This window comes from Pecten maximus, chromosome 3, assembly GCF_902652985.1.
Source record: "Pecten maximus chromosome 3, xPecMax1.1, whole genome shotgun sequence".
Taxonomy (NCBI): Eukaryota; Metazoa; Mollusca; class Bivalvia; order Pectinida; family Pectinidae; genus Pecten; species Pecten maximus.
In genome coordinates this window covers 3,024,764-3,046,940 of record NC_047017.1, presented here as the reverse complement: position 1 = coordinate 3,046,940, position 22,177 = coordinate 3,024,764, and the positions used below count along the sequence as shown (strand labels likewise).

Here is a 22,177-nt window from a genome sequence, read left to right as displayed (position 1 = left end):
GTACGTGTTGAGACAAGGGTGGACTGATGTCTCGGTTACAAAAAAAAAGTTTTAATGAACAATGCCTGCTGAACAATTATATAATGGTGATTCTAGAATTTATTCAGATTTAGTACAAGTTCAAATGACACTTCTGTCTGTTACAGATAACAGATAGATATTTCAATGTTTAAAAGATATTTTGTGAGTCTTCCGAATTACTTAGATTTCCCAAAGCCTTCCAAGCCCTACAACTATTTCAGTTAGCCAACTACAATGGATTTGATCAGTAGCTGATGAATAATTCCGTATCATTTTTCTCAAACACTGTCTAGATGGCATTCTTATTACTTTGCTTTACCAGAGACGTATATACCATATATACGTGTATACCTGATATTCAAGTCTCTGGCTTTACATAAAGGTCTCAAATTTTGAATCTGGTAATGACTGTCAAACTACCTAAGCTCGTTCCGGATTTGTTACGTCTCTAGACAAGGTGACCTTGCTAGAATGGGTGACCTTGGACTCTGGACTGTCCACCTAACAGGTTATTTATATTTAAATGATATTATGGAATATATAGGATAGAGACTTCTAATTGGTGTATTAAATGTCCGTGAAGGGCATTGTGTACCGAGTGGACTGGCAATCGGAAACCGTCGGCACTTTCCGTAAGCGAGAAAATAAACGAGTATTTTTCTCGTTTACGGAAAGTGCCGACGGTTCCCGATTGAGTGGACTGGGTCAGTTACTCCTCCAGTTTCCCACACAATACACGGAAGGCCGGATAGTCCATAACAATAAATTTTATGGAAATGTCACACACATACCTAACACACTGGGCGTCACGTGTACCAGACAAAAGATACCTGTTCATGGTCACGTAATAAACAAGAGGTCCAATGGGCCTGCATCGCTCACCTGGTATTCACTTCGGTGTGGTTCAGTAAATCAAATGAACTTGTTTCGGTGTTTTGACAAAGACACAATTGATTAAGTTTCAAGGGCATTTCCTTTGGATAAGTTATTAGGGCATCATCCCGGGTACAAATGTATCTACCAACTGCAGGGGCTTGACACAATTTTATAAATGATAGTCCATATATATATGTATTAGAGTCACTATAATATATATATGGACTATCATTTATAAAATCGTGCCAAGCCCCTGTGCAACGAACCAACCATATATCTAGTTTCTTGGCCAGTTAATTAACAGGGCCTAGTTGTTCAAAAGTTGATTAGCTTAATCTCTTAAGAAGAAACTGAGGAGTGTTTTAATTATAGTTTCATGAAATTTTGTAAAGTTAGTTTTACCAGAAATGATTTTACCAGAATTTTAAAACTGTTGTTAAACTGTGATTAGTTTAATCACCTTTTGAACAACTGTTCCCAGAAGTCCAGTTTCTAGACAAACTAATGTTAATGCCGGACTGACAAAAGGACAATGTCATGACACAATAATACTCCCGCCAAGTTTTAATGGGCGCATAAAGATGCAATAATCAAAAATAAGCAACACATGAAGGTTTATATTGATATTATTATTGTGTACACATTTGTTTAAACATTGTTTGTTCTTCTAAAGTAAATTGTTTCATTTTCAAACCCTCTCTGTGTCGTCAGTAAGATACCACATAAAACACTTGCAGCACTTTTAATGCTTATATGGCAGCAGGCAAACTAATGAAACCTGGTCAAGTTTAGAGAAACCTTTCAATGTCAATTGTCCCAGATAACCCTATTAAATGTTGTGGAGAGAGAAGTCCTGGTTTCCTATACACTGTATTATTTAAATGACCTATAACATGGCTATAAAATATTTCAGGTTTCAAAAATCTGTTTACACAAAGCATTCATACCAACAAAATAACATTAACATGTAGCATCAATCTAAACAATATCTTTGATAACATGTAGTCAAGATTTTACTAAAGTTCCTTGTGTCAATTTATCCTACATGAAGCTCAGAGGACATGTGTTAAATAAGAGGTACAATGGGCATGTATCTGACATGAGGCATAAGAGGACCTAAATAAAAGGCCCAGAGGTCCTGTAACAGACAATAGGCCTAGATGACCAAAGTTAAGACCCGAGTTAAAAAGAGGGTACAGTGGGCATGTATCAACAAGAGGCCCAGAGGACCTGTATTGGACTAGATGATCTATCTAAGTTGAGATTTGAAATTCCTTTGAATGAAAACAAATTGAAAGAACAAAATCATTCTGGAAACAAAAATAATTTGCCTTGGAATTCTTTGAAGACACCTTAAAATATTTAGATTTGGAGATTGTTAAATTTTTACCTATCATGATAAAATGAATGACAACCTTGAGAAATACAACTCCAATGGTATTACAATTACATATGTTTATATCAAAATTAAATACGATAATAAAACACCTTTTAGAGAATTGTATCGGGAGAAAAAATTAGGTCTGAATGAAGGAACCTCTTCTAGGAAGGAAAGACATCAAAACTGAAAATTCACATCATATTTGAATGGGTATTCCTTCATTAGAAAAAAGTTAAGGTCGTCAAAATTAGATTTTCTGGAAAATATGTAATTTTTTCCAGGTAGTAAAAGTTATAATCTTTACATTAATATAGCAGTTTACTCTCAAGATAAACCTATTTTTCCAGGTAGTAAAAGTTATAATCTTTACATTAATATAGCAGTTTACTCTCAAGATAAACCAAAGTTCTTTGAGTATTAAGTCCTGAAAATTCTTAATTCTACCCAAAGTATCAATAATTACCGAAAAGACATATGATATTTGTATATGATACGCCTTTTTCTTGTACATTTTGGTTTTAATTTCATTACATGTAGGCACAGACACTCATCAACAGAAGCTGTGCATGTTTCTGATGTCCAAACGAAAGAATGTCCCTTTAATGAATGAAGATGATCATATATTTTTTTGAAAGTAATACTACCAAATTTTACATAGTATCTCAAAATCCTGGAAAAGTTATGCAAATTGGTATTTGAAGTACAATGTATGTACTAAATCTTAAAAAGGGACAAACAATTTTAAAGGTGATATTTCAAACACAAGTACAATGGTGATTCCTTCAAATAATTCAGTTAATATATTTTTTATTCAATTTCAAGGACAGCCTCTCAATGGTACATTACAATGGTAGCCGTGATCCTTTGATCATTATCTGATGAACAAATGGAATCCTTTGATGTACATGTAAATAAATTGTACACAGTATGGTCGGATAGGTCACTAACATTTAATCTGAAAGCAAATAGTCAAATCTTCATAGCACTTTATATCTGTGACCTATGTCACATCATCTTTTGTTCATAAGCTAAAATCAGGCGTGGATATTGAGCTCTAGAAATAACGAACAACAGAAACTATATATGTTGTTCCTTAAAAATGATATGAGAATTGAAAATTGCTTATCACAAGTACAGCTGATCACAGGTATGTTCAGCTGATCACAGGTATGTTCAGCTGATTACAGGTATGTTCAGCTGACCACAGGTATGTTCAGCGTGACGTTTTGTTCTGCTGTACATTGTATCCTTTGGTTTTAACATCACCTTACAACATCACACACAGTACCTTGGTACACGACTGTAATTGTGTAGTTAGCCATGTACAGAAAGTTTGACTAGAATCTCATTAACAACAATAACATCATCAATAAATACAAAACAACAACATATCATAGTTAAGTAGATTGTCTTTAGACTAAATTGTTTATAAATATGATTTTTACTACAAAGCTTAACTGGACTTGTAATCTGGCAGCTGTTTGTTTATGTTTGTTTGTACAAGTAATGTGTATATGTGTAAGTGAAGTGTATGTGTGTGTACATGTGTAAGTGAGGTGTGTGTGTACATGTGTAAGTGAAATGTATGTGTACATGTGTAAGTTAGTGAGGTGTATGTGTACATGTGTAAGTGAGGTGTATGTGTGTGTACATGTGTAAGTGAAATGTATGTGTGTGTACATGTGTAAGTGAGGTGTATGTGTACATGTGTAAGTTAGTGAAGTGTATGTGTACATGTGTAAGTTAGTGAGGTGTATGTGTACATGTGTAAGTTAGTGAAGTGTATGTGTACATGTGTAAGTTAGTGAGGTGTATGTGTACATGTGTAAGTTAGTGAAGTAAATGTGTACATGTGTAAGTTAGTGAAGTAAATGTGTACATGTGTAAGTTAGTGAGGTGTATGTGTAAGTTAGTGAGGTGTATGTGTACATGTGTAAGTTAGTGAAGTGTATGTGTAAGTTAGTGAGGTGTATGTGTACATGTGTAAGTTTGTGAGGTGTATGTGTACATGTGTAAGTTAGTAAGGTGTATGTGTACATGTGTAAGTTAGTAAGGTGTATGTGTACATGTGTAAGTGAGGTGTATGTGTACATGTGTAAGTTAGTGAAGTTTATGTGTACATGTTAGTGAGGTGTATGTGTACATGTGTAAGTTGGTGAGGTGTATGTGTACATGTGTAAGTTGGTGAGGTGTATGTGTACATGTGTAAGTTGGTGAGGTGTATGTGTACATGTGTAAGTTAGTGAGGTGTATGTGTACATGTGTAAGTTAGTGAGGTGTATGTGTACATGTGTAAGTTGGTGAGGTGTATGTGCACATGTGTAAGTTGGTGAGGTGTATGTGTACATGTGTAAGTTAGTGAGGTGTATGTGTACATGTGTAAGTTAGTGAGGTGTATGTGTACATGTGTAAGTTGGTGAGGTGTATGTGTACATGTGTAAGTTAGTGAGGTGTATGTGTACATGTGTAAGTTAGTGAGGTGTATGTGTACATGTGTAAGTTGGTGAGGTGTATGTGTACATGTGTAAGTTAGTGAGGTGTATGTGTACATGTGTAAGTGATCTGTATGTATACATTTGTAAGTTAATCAAGTATATGTGTACATGTGTAAGTGTATATATGTAAATTTTACATGTGTGAACACAACTTCATTTGAACACTGCCATGTCATTTATATCCAACTCCAGTTAAAATCAGGCTGAGATTTATTAAGTAAAAAAAAAAAAAAAAATCACTATGCATAATATGTGACAACATCTCAGTGTTGTGTACATTTTCTGTACAAGTTAATGTATAGACTACATGGTTCCTACAGATTTAAACAGGACTGAAGTTTGGAGTTTTTAGCACACAATTGCCTTGTCAGACCATGAAACAGTCCTTCATTAATAAAACAGTACACGGTTCATCACCGGACAGAATACAGTATATAAATATTCTCCAAGATTCCAGGGATACATTAATTCTCTTGAAGCTCAGAGTTCAATTTCACCAACCTTCCTGGTCTGTATGAACCCTGTACAAGTCAAACCTACTTTCATGATAGTAAATTTTCCATTCTCATGAACATAGGCTAATGAAATCTTAAACCCCTATATATTGTATGTGTTTTAATCATTAAAAAGATATCTTAATTTTGACAAACTTGAAAATCAAATATGGCAAAATAAAATTCAGAGAGAGGATACAACATGACTATAATCTCAAACATTTTTCTCATCAAATCCAGCCTGATATATCAGTTTTCCCTAATTTGGCACATTGGGTTTATCTTTACAAGCTTAATAACTGGTCAAGCGATTGTAAAACTATCAATCACAACACTCAATTCACGGAGGCTTCCACAAATAAAACGATTTGTCTGTAGATGCACAATGTTGTCATTCAAGCCTCACTTTGGAACGTCTTGAAATAATGCAGTGTAAAACTCCGGTTCAGACATTTTAAGATGATAATTTTTCACTATTTCCTGGATTCTATGTTTTCTTCTCACATGGGGAGGTTGGTACCTAAAACAAAATAAACTTTGATTAACTACAGTTGTACTTCAACTCTAATTAACTACAGCAGTTGTACCTCAACTACCTACACAAGAGTTATACTAAGCCCTGATTAACTTAAACGGTTGTACCCAAACTATCACTCGCTAAGAAGACTTTCACACTTCTTTGAAGCGTTGTTTAAAGGTGAAACTGGGAGATATTACCAACATAAGCTGCACACTAGTTCCAAAAATAATTCTGATTGAAAAAAAGTCCAAAGAAGACCTCAAGTTAAACTACATGTAGATGTCATTAAACATAAGAAAAATCATAACAAAACCCGTTAAAACCCAAGATTTAAAACTGATTTCATACACATGATATTTCTACCCAATCTCCAAAGACTTTAAACTCTCATATATAATATACATGTACTTACAATTCACTCTCCAGCCGTTTTCTGCGACATATGTTGATGGACGTCTGTCTGACCATTGTTCCAAGCACTCTCCTGCTGACCACCATACCATCCACTAGAGGTATCGCCATGGAAACTCTGAAACACAGGTAGTAAGGTAATTGTTACCATGACAACAATTAAAACAATTTTGAGAAAAAAATCCACTTTTTTATGGTTATATAAAGCAAATCTATATATTGCTAAACAATGCAGTTTTCCTGCTGAAAAATTGTGTCACAGATCCGATCCCCAGTCTCATATCCAAACAGACTTCAACTAAAATGTCCACCACTTCCTTGGAAAAGGTGACAGGAAGATATATATTTATCACAGGGAACATCTCCAAACCATTTCAAAATAATAATTTTTTTTTTAAATTTCGAAATGAAAGCTTTTTAACTTGCATTGTCAGCTTTAAAAGTGGCTGGCTATAAGGGAGATAACTACAATGCATAGCCTACAAAAAGTTTAATGACTGACGAATATTGATCCCTTCTCTGTTTACCTGTTTGTCTGGCCCTGCATATGTATACGGAAGAGTCCATTTTTGAGGGCGTGTATAAATATAATAAATGTGTCCTTCTCCTGAAGTTTGTGTGTAGAACTCGTACTACTGGTACTCGTCGTCACAAAGTGTTCCATACCCGTACTCGTTACTCCAAGTAACTCTCCTGTAATGAAAATAAAGAAGTCAGTATGTAAATGTGGAACTTGTCTAAAAATGGTCACATCCAATCTGAACAAGCATACTGGGTATTGCTAAAGCAATACATATCCCCTAGCGGCCCCCATTAAAAATAGTTCAAGCGACCTTGACCCAAAAACCCTGAATCTCGATCCCCTGTTAAAAATAGTTCAAGGGACCTTGACCCAAAAACCCTGAACCTCTAACTTGTCCGAAATATCATGGTCCTTTATCATTGTGTGAATTTTGATCAAAATCCCTCGTGGAATGAAGCCGCTAGAGGGCTGACAAACTTTAGTGTTATGTACAAGATGGGTGGCAAGGAATTCTTCAAGTCCCTCTAGTGTCACCAGTAGGGGATTAATAAAAGTGCTTTCCATTTGTTTGGATTTGTACAATCCTCATCGATCCTGGAACTAACCTGTATTGTTAATACAATGTACAAGTACTAGGGTACAGAAATGGCTGAAACTCATTTTCTGGTGTACAACGTTTCAGATAACAACTAGATAGGAGAAAAATACCTCAGGTTTTGATTTTCAAAACCAAGAAAACTTAGGTCCAAAGTGTTTTCCTCCATAACACAGATCCATTATTACAATGGCCGCGTGACGCTGTCATAACACAGATCCATTATTACAATGGCCGTGTGACGCTGTCATAACACCGATCCATTATTATAATGACCGTGTGACGCTGTTATAACACAGATCCATTATTACAATGGCCGTGTGACGCTGTTATAACACAGATCCATTATTACAATGGCCGTGTGATCCTGTCATAACACAGATCCATTATTACAATGGCTGTGTGACTCTGTCATAACACAGATCCATTATTACAATGGCCGTGTGATCCTGTCATAACACAGATCCATTATTACAATGGCCGTGTGACTCCGTCATAACACAGATCTATTTATACAATGGCCGAGTGACGCTATCATAACACAGATCCATTATTACAATGACCGTGTGACTCTGTCATAACACAGATCCATTATTACAATGGCCGCGTGACGCTGTCATAACACAGATCCATTATTACAATGACTGTGTGACTCTGTCATAACACAGATCCATTATTACAATGGCCGTGTGACTCTGTCATAACACAGATCCATTATTACAGTGACCGTATGACTTCACACTGTCTATTGTAAATAATTATTAAGTAGCCATCCATCAAATTTCGTGTCACTGCCTGCAAAATCAGTTTAATATGAAATCCCACATACCTGTAGGGAAGTTATCGTGGTCCTCAAAGTTCTCGAGCCATACCACAAACATTTTAGTGTCTGGTCCGATCATATGTGCCGGCTGTCGCCGTTGGTTACGGAAGCGGACAGGTGGGGGTTCTTGGGGAGAGCTAGGACTATCTCTATCTCCGCGGGTTCTGTCCCCGACCTCAGAGGTGAGGGTGCGCTCCAGAGACAATGATTTAGGTTTGTGCATGGGTTCGGTCCCCTGCTTCTCCATTGGGTGGTGAGGGAATAATGGTGACCGGTCTGCAAGTAAAACATAGATGTGAACAGTGCTTACAGTACTAAATGTTTATAAGGACTATTTAATGGTGGTCAGGTGGCACAGTGGTAACACAATTGCCTTTCACCTAGGCAGCCAGGGTTCGCTTTCCGATCAGACCTGAAAAGGTTAGGAGGGATCACCCGTCCGACCATGCGGGTTCTCTTCAGGTACTTCAGTTTCCTTCAACACTAAAAACCCCTCTAAGGTTTCCACCCGGGTCACCAAGCGTTATTAATATAAGTTGATATAACTTGTTTTGCAATTGTTGAAAAAAAAATATATAAAGTTTTTTTTTTTTTTTTTTTTTAAATATTTCCTTTTTAAAATTATATTACACATAAATACTGGGGTATGTCATTATTTAAAGCAAGTACCCAGTTGCACCTAAAATAAAAGCTGAAACATACCTAGTACTGAACAGCATACTAACTAACTATTCTATCGCCCTATAATAATCCCATCCCATGAATCATCACAGATAATGTGCTGCCTCTAGGCTTATTACAAAACACACAAATATATATCTATACAGTATTCTGGCTTTAAATACTGTATACATACTGTATCCGCTGTAACCCTACTTCCACTGTAAATACTGTATACATGCTGTATCCACTGTAACCCTACCTCCACTACAAATACTGTATACATACTGTATCCGCTGTAACCCTACCTCCACTGTAAATACTGTATACATGCTGTATCCACTGTAACCCTACCTCCACTGTAAATACTGTATACATACTGTATCCGCTGTAACCCTACCTCCACTATAAATACAGTATACATACTGTATCCGCTGTAACCCTACCTCCACTATAAATACTGTATACATACTGTATCCACTGTAACCCTACCTCCACTATAAATACTGTACACATACTGTATCCACTGTAACCCTACCTCCACTATAAATACTGTACACATACTGTATCCACTGTAACCCTACCTCCACTATAAATACTGTACACATGCTGTATCCGCTGTAACCCTACCTCCACTGTAAATACTGTATACATACTGTATCCACTTTAACCCTACCTCCACTGTAAATACTGTATACATACTGTATCCACTGTAACCCTACCTCCACTGTAAATACTGTACACATACTGTATCCACTGTAACCCTACCTCCACTGTAAATACTGTATACATACTGTATCTGCTGTAACCCTACCTCCACTATAAATACTGTACACATACTGTATCCACTGTAGCCCTACCTCCATTGGAGTCGACAGACAACATCTTTGTATTGTACGTCTCTATGGACGGTACAACAAACGCCACTTCGGAGGAAACATCGGCCCAGTACAGAACCTGCTGTCGTCCGTCGTAGATACAGCCTCCCGTACCAAGCTGGAACTCACCCTCTGTAAGATAAAGCACAAGGGATTAATATCCTAGTCAACGGCATTAATAATAATACATAGGTTTGCTCGAAATATTATAGATCATGATAATCTTCCTCTACCTCGAGGGTGTGATAGAGAAATCTCCAGTCAAAGGGGTGATACTCTTGTTTGTCTAAGCCGAGACTCTGCCGAGGGTCAGACAATCAAACATGTCATCCCAAGGGTCGGGGTTGTCTCTGTCACGTCCTCAAGGTAGATGGTGATTATTTTTCTCCCATCATACTTTTTATTTAAGCATGATCCAGGTATTGAAGTGCAATATAAAGTTGACGTGATTAATTTGTTGACGTGATGTCATTGTATTGTTGCAAGAATGTGCTATCAGGCATACTCTAGGGGTTGACTGAGATATCTCATAATTATATACAATTGTATGCTAACAACAGAACCTTTCACAACAATGTGACTTTCATCATTTTCTCTTAGAAAGAGGGTGAATTTAGCAACATATTTTTTTTTCGACTTTCACTACTCCCTGATCTCATTATGGTTTTGACGAATAAAACAGATTTTTTCAGAAAGATAAAGTTTTTCTGGGAGACGAAAGTTTTCCTATTACACAACAAGAAACTCTAACCTCGTACAGAGGTTTCCCCAACTTAAACATATAATATTAGACAATTTCAATTAAAATATTAATAAGTACACTTCGACCTCAATTTGTGAATAGAACTTGAACTGAGCATGACAACAGTTAGTAGTACAAGAGATCTCTCTGTCACATGCTCAAGGTAGGGGTGATTATATTTACTCACCATCCAAGTCGTCCGGTTCCGTGATTTTCCAACTTGTACTGATATGGCCGGTCCAGCCGGCATGTTTCCTAATATCCACTGGCCAGCCCAACGAGTGTAGGAATTCAAGGAACTGAGGCTGGACATTGTTCCTGGACGTCTGCAACAGGTGACTCAGAAATGTACTCTCTCATATGTGTATGCATATATGGAGGTTTGTAACAAATGGCTCAGAAATTCCAAATGGTTATTTCTCAAGGCTCTACTTATCACAATTTGTATAGGCAGAAAAAAAAATCATTGAAAATTGATACTTTGAATATGAAATTAACACAGAAAATTATAGTCTGTTTCTGTAAATATATTTCTTACGAAAAATAGTTGAGAAACTAAACTGTTAAACAAAACAGTATCATACAATTCTCAAATATCTGTTTCAGAGATAACAAGAATTTCACGAAAGTGGAAGTGAAGCCTGCTCAGAATTTTGACCTTGACCTTTGACCTTTGAACCTGAAAAGTAATCCCTTGCAAGCATTTGTGGTAAGGAAGATCTGCATGAAGTTTCAATTTGATTGACTCAAGGGAACTTGGGTTATCGCACGGAAACCTCTATGCAGATCATGCCAGCACTGCCGACAGTGATACCTATATACAAAAAGCAGACGACACAAACATATATCATAGTACAAAAATGGTCATTTTAATAATTAGTGATATTTCAAGTATAGGTAAATTGTAGGAATATTTCAACATGAGACTATGGAATTTATATTGTTTATATTTCATTACTAGACATTTGAATTAGCTTGGCAGTCAGTTTTATTAGAATCATATTGTATTTTAGAAGCTTTGATGTTTTTAGGAGTCAGCCAGGTAAACTGGATTAGCCTTAATTGATTTGACACATATCTACCTGTGAACCCTCCAGCTGACAGGTGGTCACTCAACAGGCTCAATTAAAGTAATTGTAAGATAAACACTTTGAGACACAATAGGACTTTGTATGATTTACTACTGACCATAGCTGTTAGGTAATTGGTGTCAACATATCTTAATTACTATAGGCACCATCTGATAATTAAACTCCACCTCTTACTATTTTATTAACCAATGAAATTGAATGTTATAGTTTTGACTGTTTTGTAAAGAGTATACATAAATAGTTTTTAGATAGATGTATAGTGGTTAAGTCTTCATTATGTGAAATATGTCTTCTTATTATATATTTAGCTAATTTTCTTTTATAAATATATCTTGTTATTACTGTTTATTTCAATTTTAGGAAAAGTTACTATAAGATTGATTTTTTTTTTTGTAAAGCTTAAGTTGTGCATTCATGTCTATAGTCTGATCACCTATATACATGAGTGTTATAATGTCTGTCTGTCATGACTTGATCAATCATACAGGCATGTACATTAAAAATTTATATTCCACACGCTTTTCTATGAAGTAACATTTTGATTTTATATTGTGCATAATTAGGAATATAGCTATAAATTTTAATAGTTGTTTTAAACATGTTAAAATGATATTTTCTATAAATGTTTATTGTTGATAGATAGAGATATGTTATTATGTATTTTTTTTTTCATTTTTCTAAGTTTGCGGAGCAAACTAAGTTGGTAGGGAGGAATGTATCATAGTACAAAAATGGTCATTTTAATAATTAGTGATATTTCAAGTATAGGTAAATTGTAGGAATATTTCAACATGAGACTATGGAATTTATATTGTTTATATTTCATTACTAGACATTTGAATTAGCTTGGCAGTCAGTTTTATTAGAATCATATTGTATTTTAGAAGCTTTGATGTTTTTAGGAGTCAGCCAGGTAAACTGGATTAGCCTTAATTGAGTTGACACATATCTACCTGTGAACCCTCCAGCTGACAGGTGGTCACTCAACAGGCTCAATTAAAGTAATTGTAGGATAAACACTTTGAGACACAATAGGACTTTGTATGATTTACTACTGACCATAGCTGTTAGGTAATTGGTGTCAACATATCTTAATTACTATAGGCACCATCTGATAATTAAACTCCACCTCTTACTATTTTATTAACCAATGAAATTGAATGTTATAGTTTTGACTGTTTTGTAAAGAGTATACATAAATAGTTTTTAGAGAGAGAGAGAGAGAGGGAGTGCAGAAGGAGAGAGCTAGATTAGGACCCAAGTGAGTGTGAGGGTGCTGGCCTTTTACAAGGACCCGTGGACTTTGACCAACTTTGAAGTAGGGGCCCGCACCAGAGTGGACACTTTATAAAGAACTTCTGTATTGGTTGAACCCTAGTGAAATATTGATTCCAGTGAATAAAATAAATATCTAAGAAGAAGAGACTGTCTCCATATTGTTTCAAAGGAAATTACAGTTCACCACGGGGTTTATACGAAAGGGGTTTCATCAGGGTGTGGCTTATTCTACCATTGCTAATTCCCCCAAACCAATAACTGTGTAGCCACATCCTGACGGACACACCCCACACAAGAAACACACACACCCCACAATCCTCGTGGTGACACATATACCTATGACAGTGCATTAGGTTTATTCTGTACTTACAACATTTCCAAGTATTTCCTGTGGCAGTTTCTGTCCAGATTTGACGTAGAATATGTGAACAGTGTCGTTATCCCGCGCGGTCACTGTGTCCAGACTTTCAAGGTCTGTAAACAGGCCCGAGTTGGTTGTATCCAGCATCACAAGGGCGGGAGGAATATTGCTGTTCTTTGGTTCCTTAAGTACACCAAAAATATACACGCCTTAGTTCAATGTCGAGATACAAAGCGCTATTTGGATCTGTTTTACATTTTTTTTTTTTAAATTAGCCCAAGTGGGCTAACACATAAACTTTGTCTCAAAGTTGGGAGTGGGCTTATTGTAGGACAAACAAGATAGCAGTTGTCAGAATAATATATTATCATGCAATACACATTGATGGGCTTATTATCACGCATGGGCTTATTACTACGCATGGGCTTATTACCAGACATGGGCTTATTATCAGACATGGGCTTATTACCAGACATGGTCTTATTATCAGACATGGGCTTTTTACCAGACATGGGCATATTACCAGACATGGACTTATTACCAGGCATGGACTTATTACCAGACATGGGCTTGTTACCAGGCATGGACTTATTACCAGACATGGTCTTATTATCAGACATGGGCTTATTACCGTATGTGGGTTTATTACCATGGATGGGCTAATTACCAAACATGAGCTTATTAACAGACAAGGGCTTATTATCGAGTATGGGTTTATTACCGCACATGGGCTTATTGAAATAAATATAACGCATACAGTTGTACAAAATTTTCCAATGGTTTGTCACTATCAATTTTTCAAAAGCTATCGACTATCATCAGATTTCAATTGAAGTAAACATTTCATAATTATGTTTTTCTTTCAAACGCTATGGGGCAGTGGAGAGTATACATAAAGATATTAATCAATTAAATCTCTTCATCATTACTGCTGCATAACTACAGCGAAACAAACCATCCACTACATTACTTTTTATTTGGTGACTGAAAACCCTCACAATTCTAACAGCTTGCTATGATACATAATTACAAGTATTGATTGTCAACTGACATGACATCACCGTAGTGACAAAACATTCTGCAGTTTGAAGAGATCTAAAAATAAGATAGTATGGATCCTAGTTACGCAATCTTACACTCCACCCTCCATACAGCTGTATTATAGAATACAGAGACAACTAATTAAAATCTATTACCAAACAGCAAATAGAGCTGTTGATTTTTCTCAAGCTGGTCCTCTATAAAACATTTTGACATGAAATACATAACAGAAGGACAATGAATGGCCTTTCAAAACATATATAAACATTTGTCAACAGGTATTTGTTAAGTAAACAAAGGTTCCTACAGTACACAACCAGGAAGCCGCTTATTGATTTGGGAGTTTTTTTTATTAAGTAAACATATATTATAAAACTACAGTATTTATCCTCAAATAAGCCCCCTACTCAGTGAAAAAGGCTAGTTCCATATTTATCCTCAAATAAGGCCCCTGCCATAGTGTAAAACGTTAGTACCATATTTATCCTCAAATAAGCCCCCTTCTGATTGAAAAAGGCTAGTTCCATATTTATCCTCAAATAAGGCCCCTGCCATAGTGTAAAACGTTAGTACCATATTTATCCTCAAATAAGCCCCCTTCTGATTGAAAAAGGCTAGTTCCATATTTATCCTCAAATAAGGCCCCTGCCATAGTGTAAAACGTTAGTACCATATTTATCCTCAAATAAGGCCCCCTCCCCTAGTATAAAACATTAGTATTAAAGTTTGTGAATCACTATTACCAGAAGTTTACTATATAAAAATTCATGATTCTAAAATGAATAGAACACATTTACTTTGTTTTTAAATGCTTAATTTCTATAAAACTTGAAATAGATTGCTGCCAATTGAATGTCTCTGTTACCCATTTCATTATGACACCCACTAAAATTTTTAACTATACTACAGCAGTGGACGGATGGAATTACGGTCAGAAGGAATCAGGGGTAAAATAGTATGCCCCTGACTAAGTGGTACAGGGTCATAATCAATTCTGGAAGATAATTGTATAGTGGTGAATCTGTACAGTGTTATTTGGTACCTCTATCAGGCTATGTTTATTCACAAGCATTTCAGGTCACTGACAACGATCTTCAGTATTGAAATCGTAAAAACTGGAATTAAAACTATGACTGTAAACCGGAATTTTTTTGTTTTTTGACAGACTTAGTTTTAAAACACCACTATTCATATTGAAAACTTTTCACTGACAAAGATAAACAATCAGTATGGCTGGGGAACCCAACACGTCAGCAGTGATTCTATGTCTGGTAATCTTCCCATAACAAGGTAAAATGTAGCTGTGGTGACCATGGAAACCAACAATAAATCCTAATGATGTACTTGGTTTGCTTTTGTTTAACGTCCTATTAACAGCCAGGGTCATTTAAGGATGTGCCAGGTTTTGGTTGTGGAGGAAAGCCGGAGTACCAGGAGAAAAACCAACGGCCTAATTAGGTCAATACCTGGCAACTGCCCCACGTAGATTTCGAACTCGCAACCCAGAGGTGGAGGGTTAGTGATAAAGTGTCGGGACACCTTAACCACTCGGCCACCGCGGCCCCCTAATGATATACTGAGTACAGAAGGTAAATGGACGAGGGGACATAACTCTGTTTTAACTCATAACAAATACAGAGGCCTGTTTGTTTATGCTGACAAATTAAACCAGTTTGTCAACTTTTAAATGTATCATTTCAGGTATAAATCCTAACATACCTGCAGACTTAAATACAGGCCTTAGAAGTCTTTGTCAGAGCTTGTCTGACAGCCACATAAAAATACTAAGTGTGTCATTATTTCGTAAAAGAGCAAACCAGTCTAACCGGTCGAACTGTTTAGACAGAGATAAACAAAATGGTGCTGGTGACTATGATCTAAATGATTTCCCCCAATATACCATTATATATATCAATATCCTAGTCATTAATTGAAATTGACTGGTTGGTATTAGGTGTATTATAATGCTTCAATATGTATATTTCCAGGTTGTTCTGTTCAGACATGTAGTACATACTAAAATTTATTTTGTGTGAAAAAAATTTCACAGTGGAATTTCTTACATTTGAAATAGTACTGAATTCCACTGTATACCAGTTCATGCTTATCACTTTTTGTTTTTTTGTGCTGAAACTGTCCTCCTGTTTCATATGTTAGAATTAGGAAAGATCTAGAAAATTCACTGATACAACTTTCTAAATGACCATTATGTGGTTCTGATGTACGAAACTTGCTTTGGTTTGACTTAAGTTCCTTCACAATCATATCTTAAAGGTACGTCTGTGAAAAGTTGTAAAAGGGTACATGCTATGATCAGAAAAACATGTAAATGAGTGTGTTAACCATCACATTTAACCTCTGAACTTGATCCCTATCAAGGTTTCTATGCATTCACTATGATCACTTTTTGTATGTGGAGTTTAGATATAATGGTAATCAGGCCTAGGTCACACTATTTCATCTCCTACCAAATAAATTTGCAGAAATATTACAAATATGACAAAAGAGATAATTAATTACCTTGAGGGATTCCAGAGACAAAAATCCATAGTGAGAAAGGAAGAGCCTTGCTGTTTGGAACTCCTGGGTCACCCTGAAACAGGTCAAAGGTCATCACATATCATCAAGTTATACAGCACATTTAGGTCAAAGGTTAACATGCTGCTACACAGGTTATATATATATAGCTCTATAGGTCAAAGGGCGGTCAAAGGTTAACATGCTGTTACAAAAGGTGATATATATATGGCTCCTACAGGTCAAAGGGCATCATATACATGTATTTTCATTAAGAATATTCAGGTCAAAGGTCATCAAGTATCTATAACTTCAACAGGTCAAAGGTCAAAATATTCTTACACAACACCTTTCCACAAGGATATTAACAGATTTAAATTGTCCTGTCTACTGTCAGTAATACAATGTCTATACTTACTTCGGAGGTTTACATTCCGTTTCGGGATTAGGGAACTTAGATTTGGTGAGATCCTGCTTTACTGCGGCTGCTGACTTGGTTCTCAAACTGTATCTGTTTCTCGATGAAGGATTTGAGCTTGGTCAGGTTGGCTCGTTCCTTCTCTGTCACCAACGACTCGAGAGTCGGGATACTTTTGTCTCTACAATTGATCAACAATGCATATCAGGATGTGAAAGCTTCTGTTTTATTTGTAAATCTTCAGAATATGTAGTAAAAGCTTCAGTTAAAAAACATTTTTTTATAAAGTTTTAGTTTTCAGAAATCGTTTCCGAGATATTCCCCTATGATGAGAGTTTGTTCTGTTCATCATATCGAAGGAAGTGCCAACATTTTAGTGTATACTCTACTCGGAGAGGAGTATACTGATCTGAGAAGCGAGTTGTTTGTACTGTACTTGGAGAGGGGTCTACCAAATCTGAGCAGTGAACTGTCAAGCCAGTTATGACTCTTTCAATATATGCACAAAGTGACAATTTCACACAACTTACATTCTCAATTTCCCACCATGGCTTTACAAACCAACTGCAGAAGATGGAGTGTTGGAGCATGTGTAACAACCACCTTTTAAAGGCTCGACTGAGTGTGTGCATGGATTATTCTCCATGCAGAGCACAGATTAAAATGTCATCATTTCGCATTCCTAAGATACATTGACTGGACTGGAACATATTATCATCATTGAAGTGCCTTTTGGCTGTAACAAAGGAGGGCCTTGTCAAGGATTTTTTAGGGATACCTACGCCTGTGTGAGAGGTATCTTGTCAACAGATTCTGGGAAGTGTCGGTGTTTGACGTTGTGGTGAATTCCAACATTTTCCATCGGCAGGGGTCGTCCAGGGTCACTCAGATGGGATTTGGCATTTACCTAGGTTGAATAAAAACATTTTTTTAAACATAAAAACAATTCTCTGCTGTAAGTACAAGCCTGGCAATTAAAAATATCACTTATATCTTCATTTCAGTTTGAACAATTAAATTATAATCAAATAATTATTTCATTGTCATTCAATAAGCCCACCCTGAATTTGAGCCGAAATATATGTGTTGCCCCCCGAGATTATTACAGGTTAATTAGAGTAAGGAGTGTCCCTGCTCCAAAGACTCTAAAACTGGAAGCCGACACCTGGATAAAATTTGTGTAGGGAGACATACGGTAAGAATACTAGAATACTTTACCTAAAGATAAGAAATATCAAATGCATTTCTCCAGAAATTGCTTATATCTAGACAATTTTAAGAATAATACAGAGTGTCGCATGTAAGTTACGAAAGTGTACTAGGGTTCCCATCCTCACCTGTAACATAATATTTATAACAACAAACTTAAAAGTTATTTACTGTACAACTTCACAGCAATTTATGTCAACTTAATACATCGATCTCTTGTTGACCCAGATGGAAGCATGCAAGGAGTCGTACTGTGGGAGGAATTCGGATTACCCAGAAAAAATCTCACATGGTTGAGCAAACGACCCCCATACCATTTAATGTCCAATTGTGATAATACTGCTTGCTAAGTGAAAGGTGTGTTACCACTGTGCTACTCAATCACATGACATGATTCATACAGAATTTTCATACCAAATATCAAGCACTTTTTCAGCACTTTTTTCAATTTTCCAGGTTCATTTTCCCCCAAACTTGTAGGGAATTAGGATAAATTTTTATTATTAACCTGATAAGTATAACTTATATACATTACCATTTACATTTAATAATCATTATCTTTACCAACTGTGTCCGAATCGAATGTGAAAATCCTGCTTGTCTGCCTTCATCATCAAATAAAAGACATGTGATTATATTTCTTTTCATAATTTTCTAGTTACAACCACTGCATTTTTCAAGGAATCTGAATCTAATTTCATTTTTACAATGAGTATGTATGAATCCCAGGACTTTTCATTGACAAGCAATTGTGAGCAAATTCCAGTACTGTCCTCAAAGTTTCAGCACTTTTCATCATCTGTATGAACCATGTATGATAACATCATAGGCAAGGTTTAGATTAAAGTAAAACCTGTATTAAGCGGCCACCCAAGGGACCGACAGATATTGGCTGCTTAAGACAGGTGGCTACTTAAACCAGGTTGGCCAGAAACGGCCTGTTGCCCAATTTGTTTTTTTCAACAGTTTATTAAATTAATCATAATTATAAATCCTGTTTTCAAAGCTTGACCAGTGTGAAGGGTTCTATGCGGAGATTATCGTAAACAAAAACAAATCATGTGACGATCGATAAAAATATCTGGTCATGTGATCATCACGGATGTCTACTTCCGGACAAGATGGCCACTTAATACAGGATGATACAACGACTCGGGACAGATTTTTGTGGTCGTTGGTCCGCGTTAGACAGATGACCGCTTATTTAAGGTTCATTATATAGTGTTTTCCATCGAGCGAACCACAGACTGGCCGCTTAGCGGAGGTGGCCGCTTATTCAAGGTGGCCGTTAGAGCAGGTTTGATTGTACTTACATTTTTATTTCTGGGAGAATGTCGTAATTGCATGGTCCAGGCATGTCTCCCAAATGGTCCCCGTATAAGTGCTGTCACATTAGGCAGTGGATCTGAAAACAGAAAAAATATTTCCATCGTACCAAGCCGTACAAGAAATATTCAAGCTTTCCTAACTGTAAAATAATATTCCTTACAAGAAAAACATTATCTATTGGCCTAAAAAGGTTATTTTTTCTAAAATAATTTAAGTAAAATCCCAGAATTACTACCAAATCCTACTCACCCTCTACATTTCCAAGTGGCTGTTCCAACAATCCGACGATGATAGAATTCTCCAGGACAAAATATCGGAAAGGTGAGGCCTGTTCAGAAAATCCAACACCTTTACAATACTTGAGAAGTGATTTCTCATCCAATAAGGAAAATAATGATTCAGGTCCGCATGGAGGAGGAAAGGCTCCCTGTTAAACAAAAAATGATAGAGTGAGGTTCTACTACAGGGAGAACAGGGACTTACTTCAGGAAATCTTTACCTAAAGATTAAAATACTAAATATCACAAAAAATTGTATCAATGCTTCCCTTTGGAAGATATTTCTTTGGAATTTAAATACTAAGAAAACATACAGAATTTTAGGAAAGTCCCTTAACTAAATCCAAGATTTTTAAATTTTAAATTAATATTTCCTGAACTTATGGAAAGTTGATGATGTTGAATTATATATATATATGAGAAAAGGAAATCAACCTAACCACCATTTGAATTATACAGGTGAGAACAGGAAATCAGCCTTACCACATGTTGAATTATACAGGTGAGAACAGATTCTGCGGCATCCTTCACCCTCATGGATGCTGGCATCAATTGCTTATCTCCCTTGAATTTTGGTGGATCACTTGCCCGATTCTGTGTTAAAACAGAAACTATGCTGAACAAAATTTCATCACAATATACTCATAGTGTAAAGTACTGCTGAGCAGAAAAATATTCATTTACTATACAGTCAAAATTTTGAAACGTAATTGCATTACAAATATCTTTTTACAACACAATGCACACACATAGAGTGAAATGTGAATTACAGAAAAGTTAGATGGCATTATCAAGCCTGAAAAATAGATGATCGACCTATTTAGAATTAAGTCAGGTTAAAGTTTTATCAATAGAGAATATATGTCATAATTCAGTAGAGTGAGTCTGGCTCTATTTCAATGGTTGCATGTTTGTCATAATTCAGTCAAGAGAAACCACCTCTACTTCAATGGTTGCATATTTGTCATAATTCAGTCAAGAGAAACCATCTCTATTTCAATGGTTGCATGTTTGTCATAATTCAGTCAAGAGAAACCAGCTCTACTTCAATGGTCGGATATTTGTCATAATTCAGCCAGGAAAAACCAGCTCTATTTCAATGGTTGCATGTTTGTCATAATTCAGTCAAGAGAAACCAGCTCTATTTCAATGGTTGCATATTTGTCATAATTCAGTCAAGAGAATCCAGCTCTATTCTAACGGTTTAATGTTTCCCATTATTCAGTCGGGAGAATCTATTTTATAACCTATTACTTGAGGAATATGCTTCTGTGGACTATTACAAGTCATTGATACTCTCTTCATATTGTATATCACATGTAGCATGCATTAAAATTCACATGGTAACTAAATATAAACGAGAGTAATTTGAAGAGTTGGTTGCCATGTACATACCAACCAACAGAAAAAACCTTCAACACCAACTTATTTGGCATACAATTAAATTATCAAGGTGAAAAATCAGCTTCAAATAAAAAACAACAACATGGTTTTGCAAGTTAAAACAAACCCTAGAATGACGAATAACACTAAATATGGTTATTTGACACATTTCAAAATATTTCAAAATATAATATTCTCATGCATAAAATTTTCAAAATCATTCTTAGAAAAATGAAACAAAAACAAATATACTTCAAAATCCACAAAGCTACTAAATAAACCTACATAATGTTATGATTATGTTGACTTTTGACTCCTTCATATAAAATCACAATTAGACATGGGGTCAAATGTCAACAGAATATGACATGGGGTCAAAAGTCAACAGAATATGGCATGGGGTCAAATGTCAACAGAATATGACATGGGGTCAAATGTCAACAGAATATGACATGGGGTCAAAAGTCAACAGAATATGACATGGGGGTCAAAAAGTCAACAGATTATAACAATGGGTCTAAAAGTCAACAGATTATGACATAGGCGTCAAAATGTCAACAGAACATGACATGGGGTCAAAAGTCAACAGATTATAACAATGGGTCTAAAAGTCCACAGAATATCACATGGGTTCGATTCAAATGTCAACAGAATATGACACTGGGTCAAATTGTCAACAGAATATGACACTGGGTCAAATTGTCAACAGAATATGACACTGGGTCAAATTGTCAACAGAATATGGCATTGGGTCAAATGTCAACCTAGTTTGACTTTAGGTCAAATGTCAAAAGAATATGACAAGGGGTCAAATTGTCAATAGATTATGACATGGGATCAAAAGGTCAACAAA

At 35.9% G+C, this 22,177-nt stretch overlaps 1 protein-coding gene and 1 long non-coding RNA gene across 2 annotated transcripts in view; both read right to left on the bottom strand.

The window, feature by feature from the left end:
- Positions 1-1,443: 1,443 nt before the first annotated feature.
- Positions 1,444-3,861, bottom strand: LOC117322965. Its single transcript, XR_004531627.1, has 2 exons — positions 2,680-3,861; positions 1,444-2,613 (listed from the first exon to the last, which is right to left on the bottom strand). It is a non-coding gene; the product is annotated as an uncharacterized LOC117322965 (long non-coding RNA).
- Positions 3,862-4,765: 904 nt separating this feature from the next.
- Positions 4,766-22,177, bottom strand: part of LOC117322964 (ral GTPase-activating protein subunit beta-like) — a 44,613-nt gene continuing 27,201 nt past the window's right edge. The window contains 14 exon segments of the mRNA XM_033877934.1: positions 4,766-5,787; positions 6,200-6,316; positions 6,726-6,891; positions 8,146-8,415; positions 9,660-9,809; positions 10,607-10,745; positions 13,159-13,332; positions 16,711-16,783; positions 17,126-17,178; positions 17,180-17,306; positions 17,908-18,032; positions 19,648-19,739; positions 19,913-20,090; positions 20,425-20,535. Coding sequence (XP_033733825.1) covers positions 5,670-5,787; positions 6,200-6,316; positions 6,726-6,891; positions 8,146-8,415; positions 9,660-9,809; positions 10,607-10,745; positions 13,159-13,332; positions 16,711-16,783; positions 17,126-17,178; positions 17,180-17,306; positions 17,908-18,032; positions 19,648-19,739; positions 19,913-20,090; positions 20,425-20,535 — 1,893 coding nt within the window. The 3' untranslated portion in view covers positions 4,766-5,669.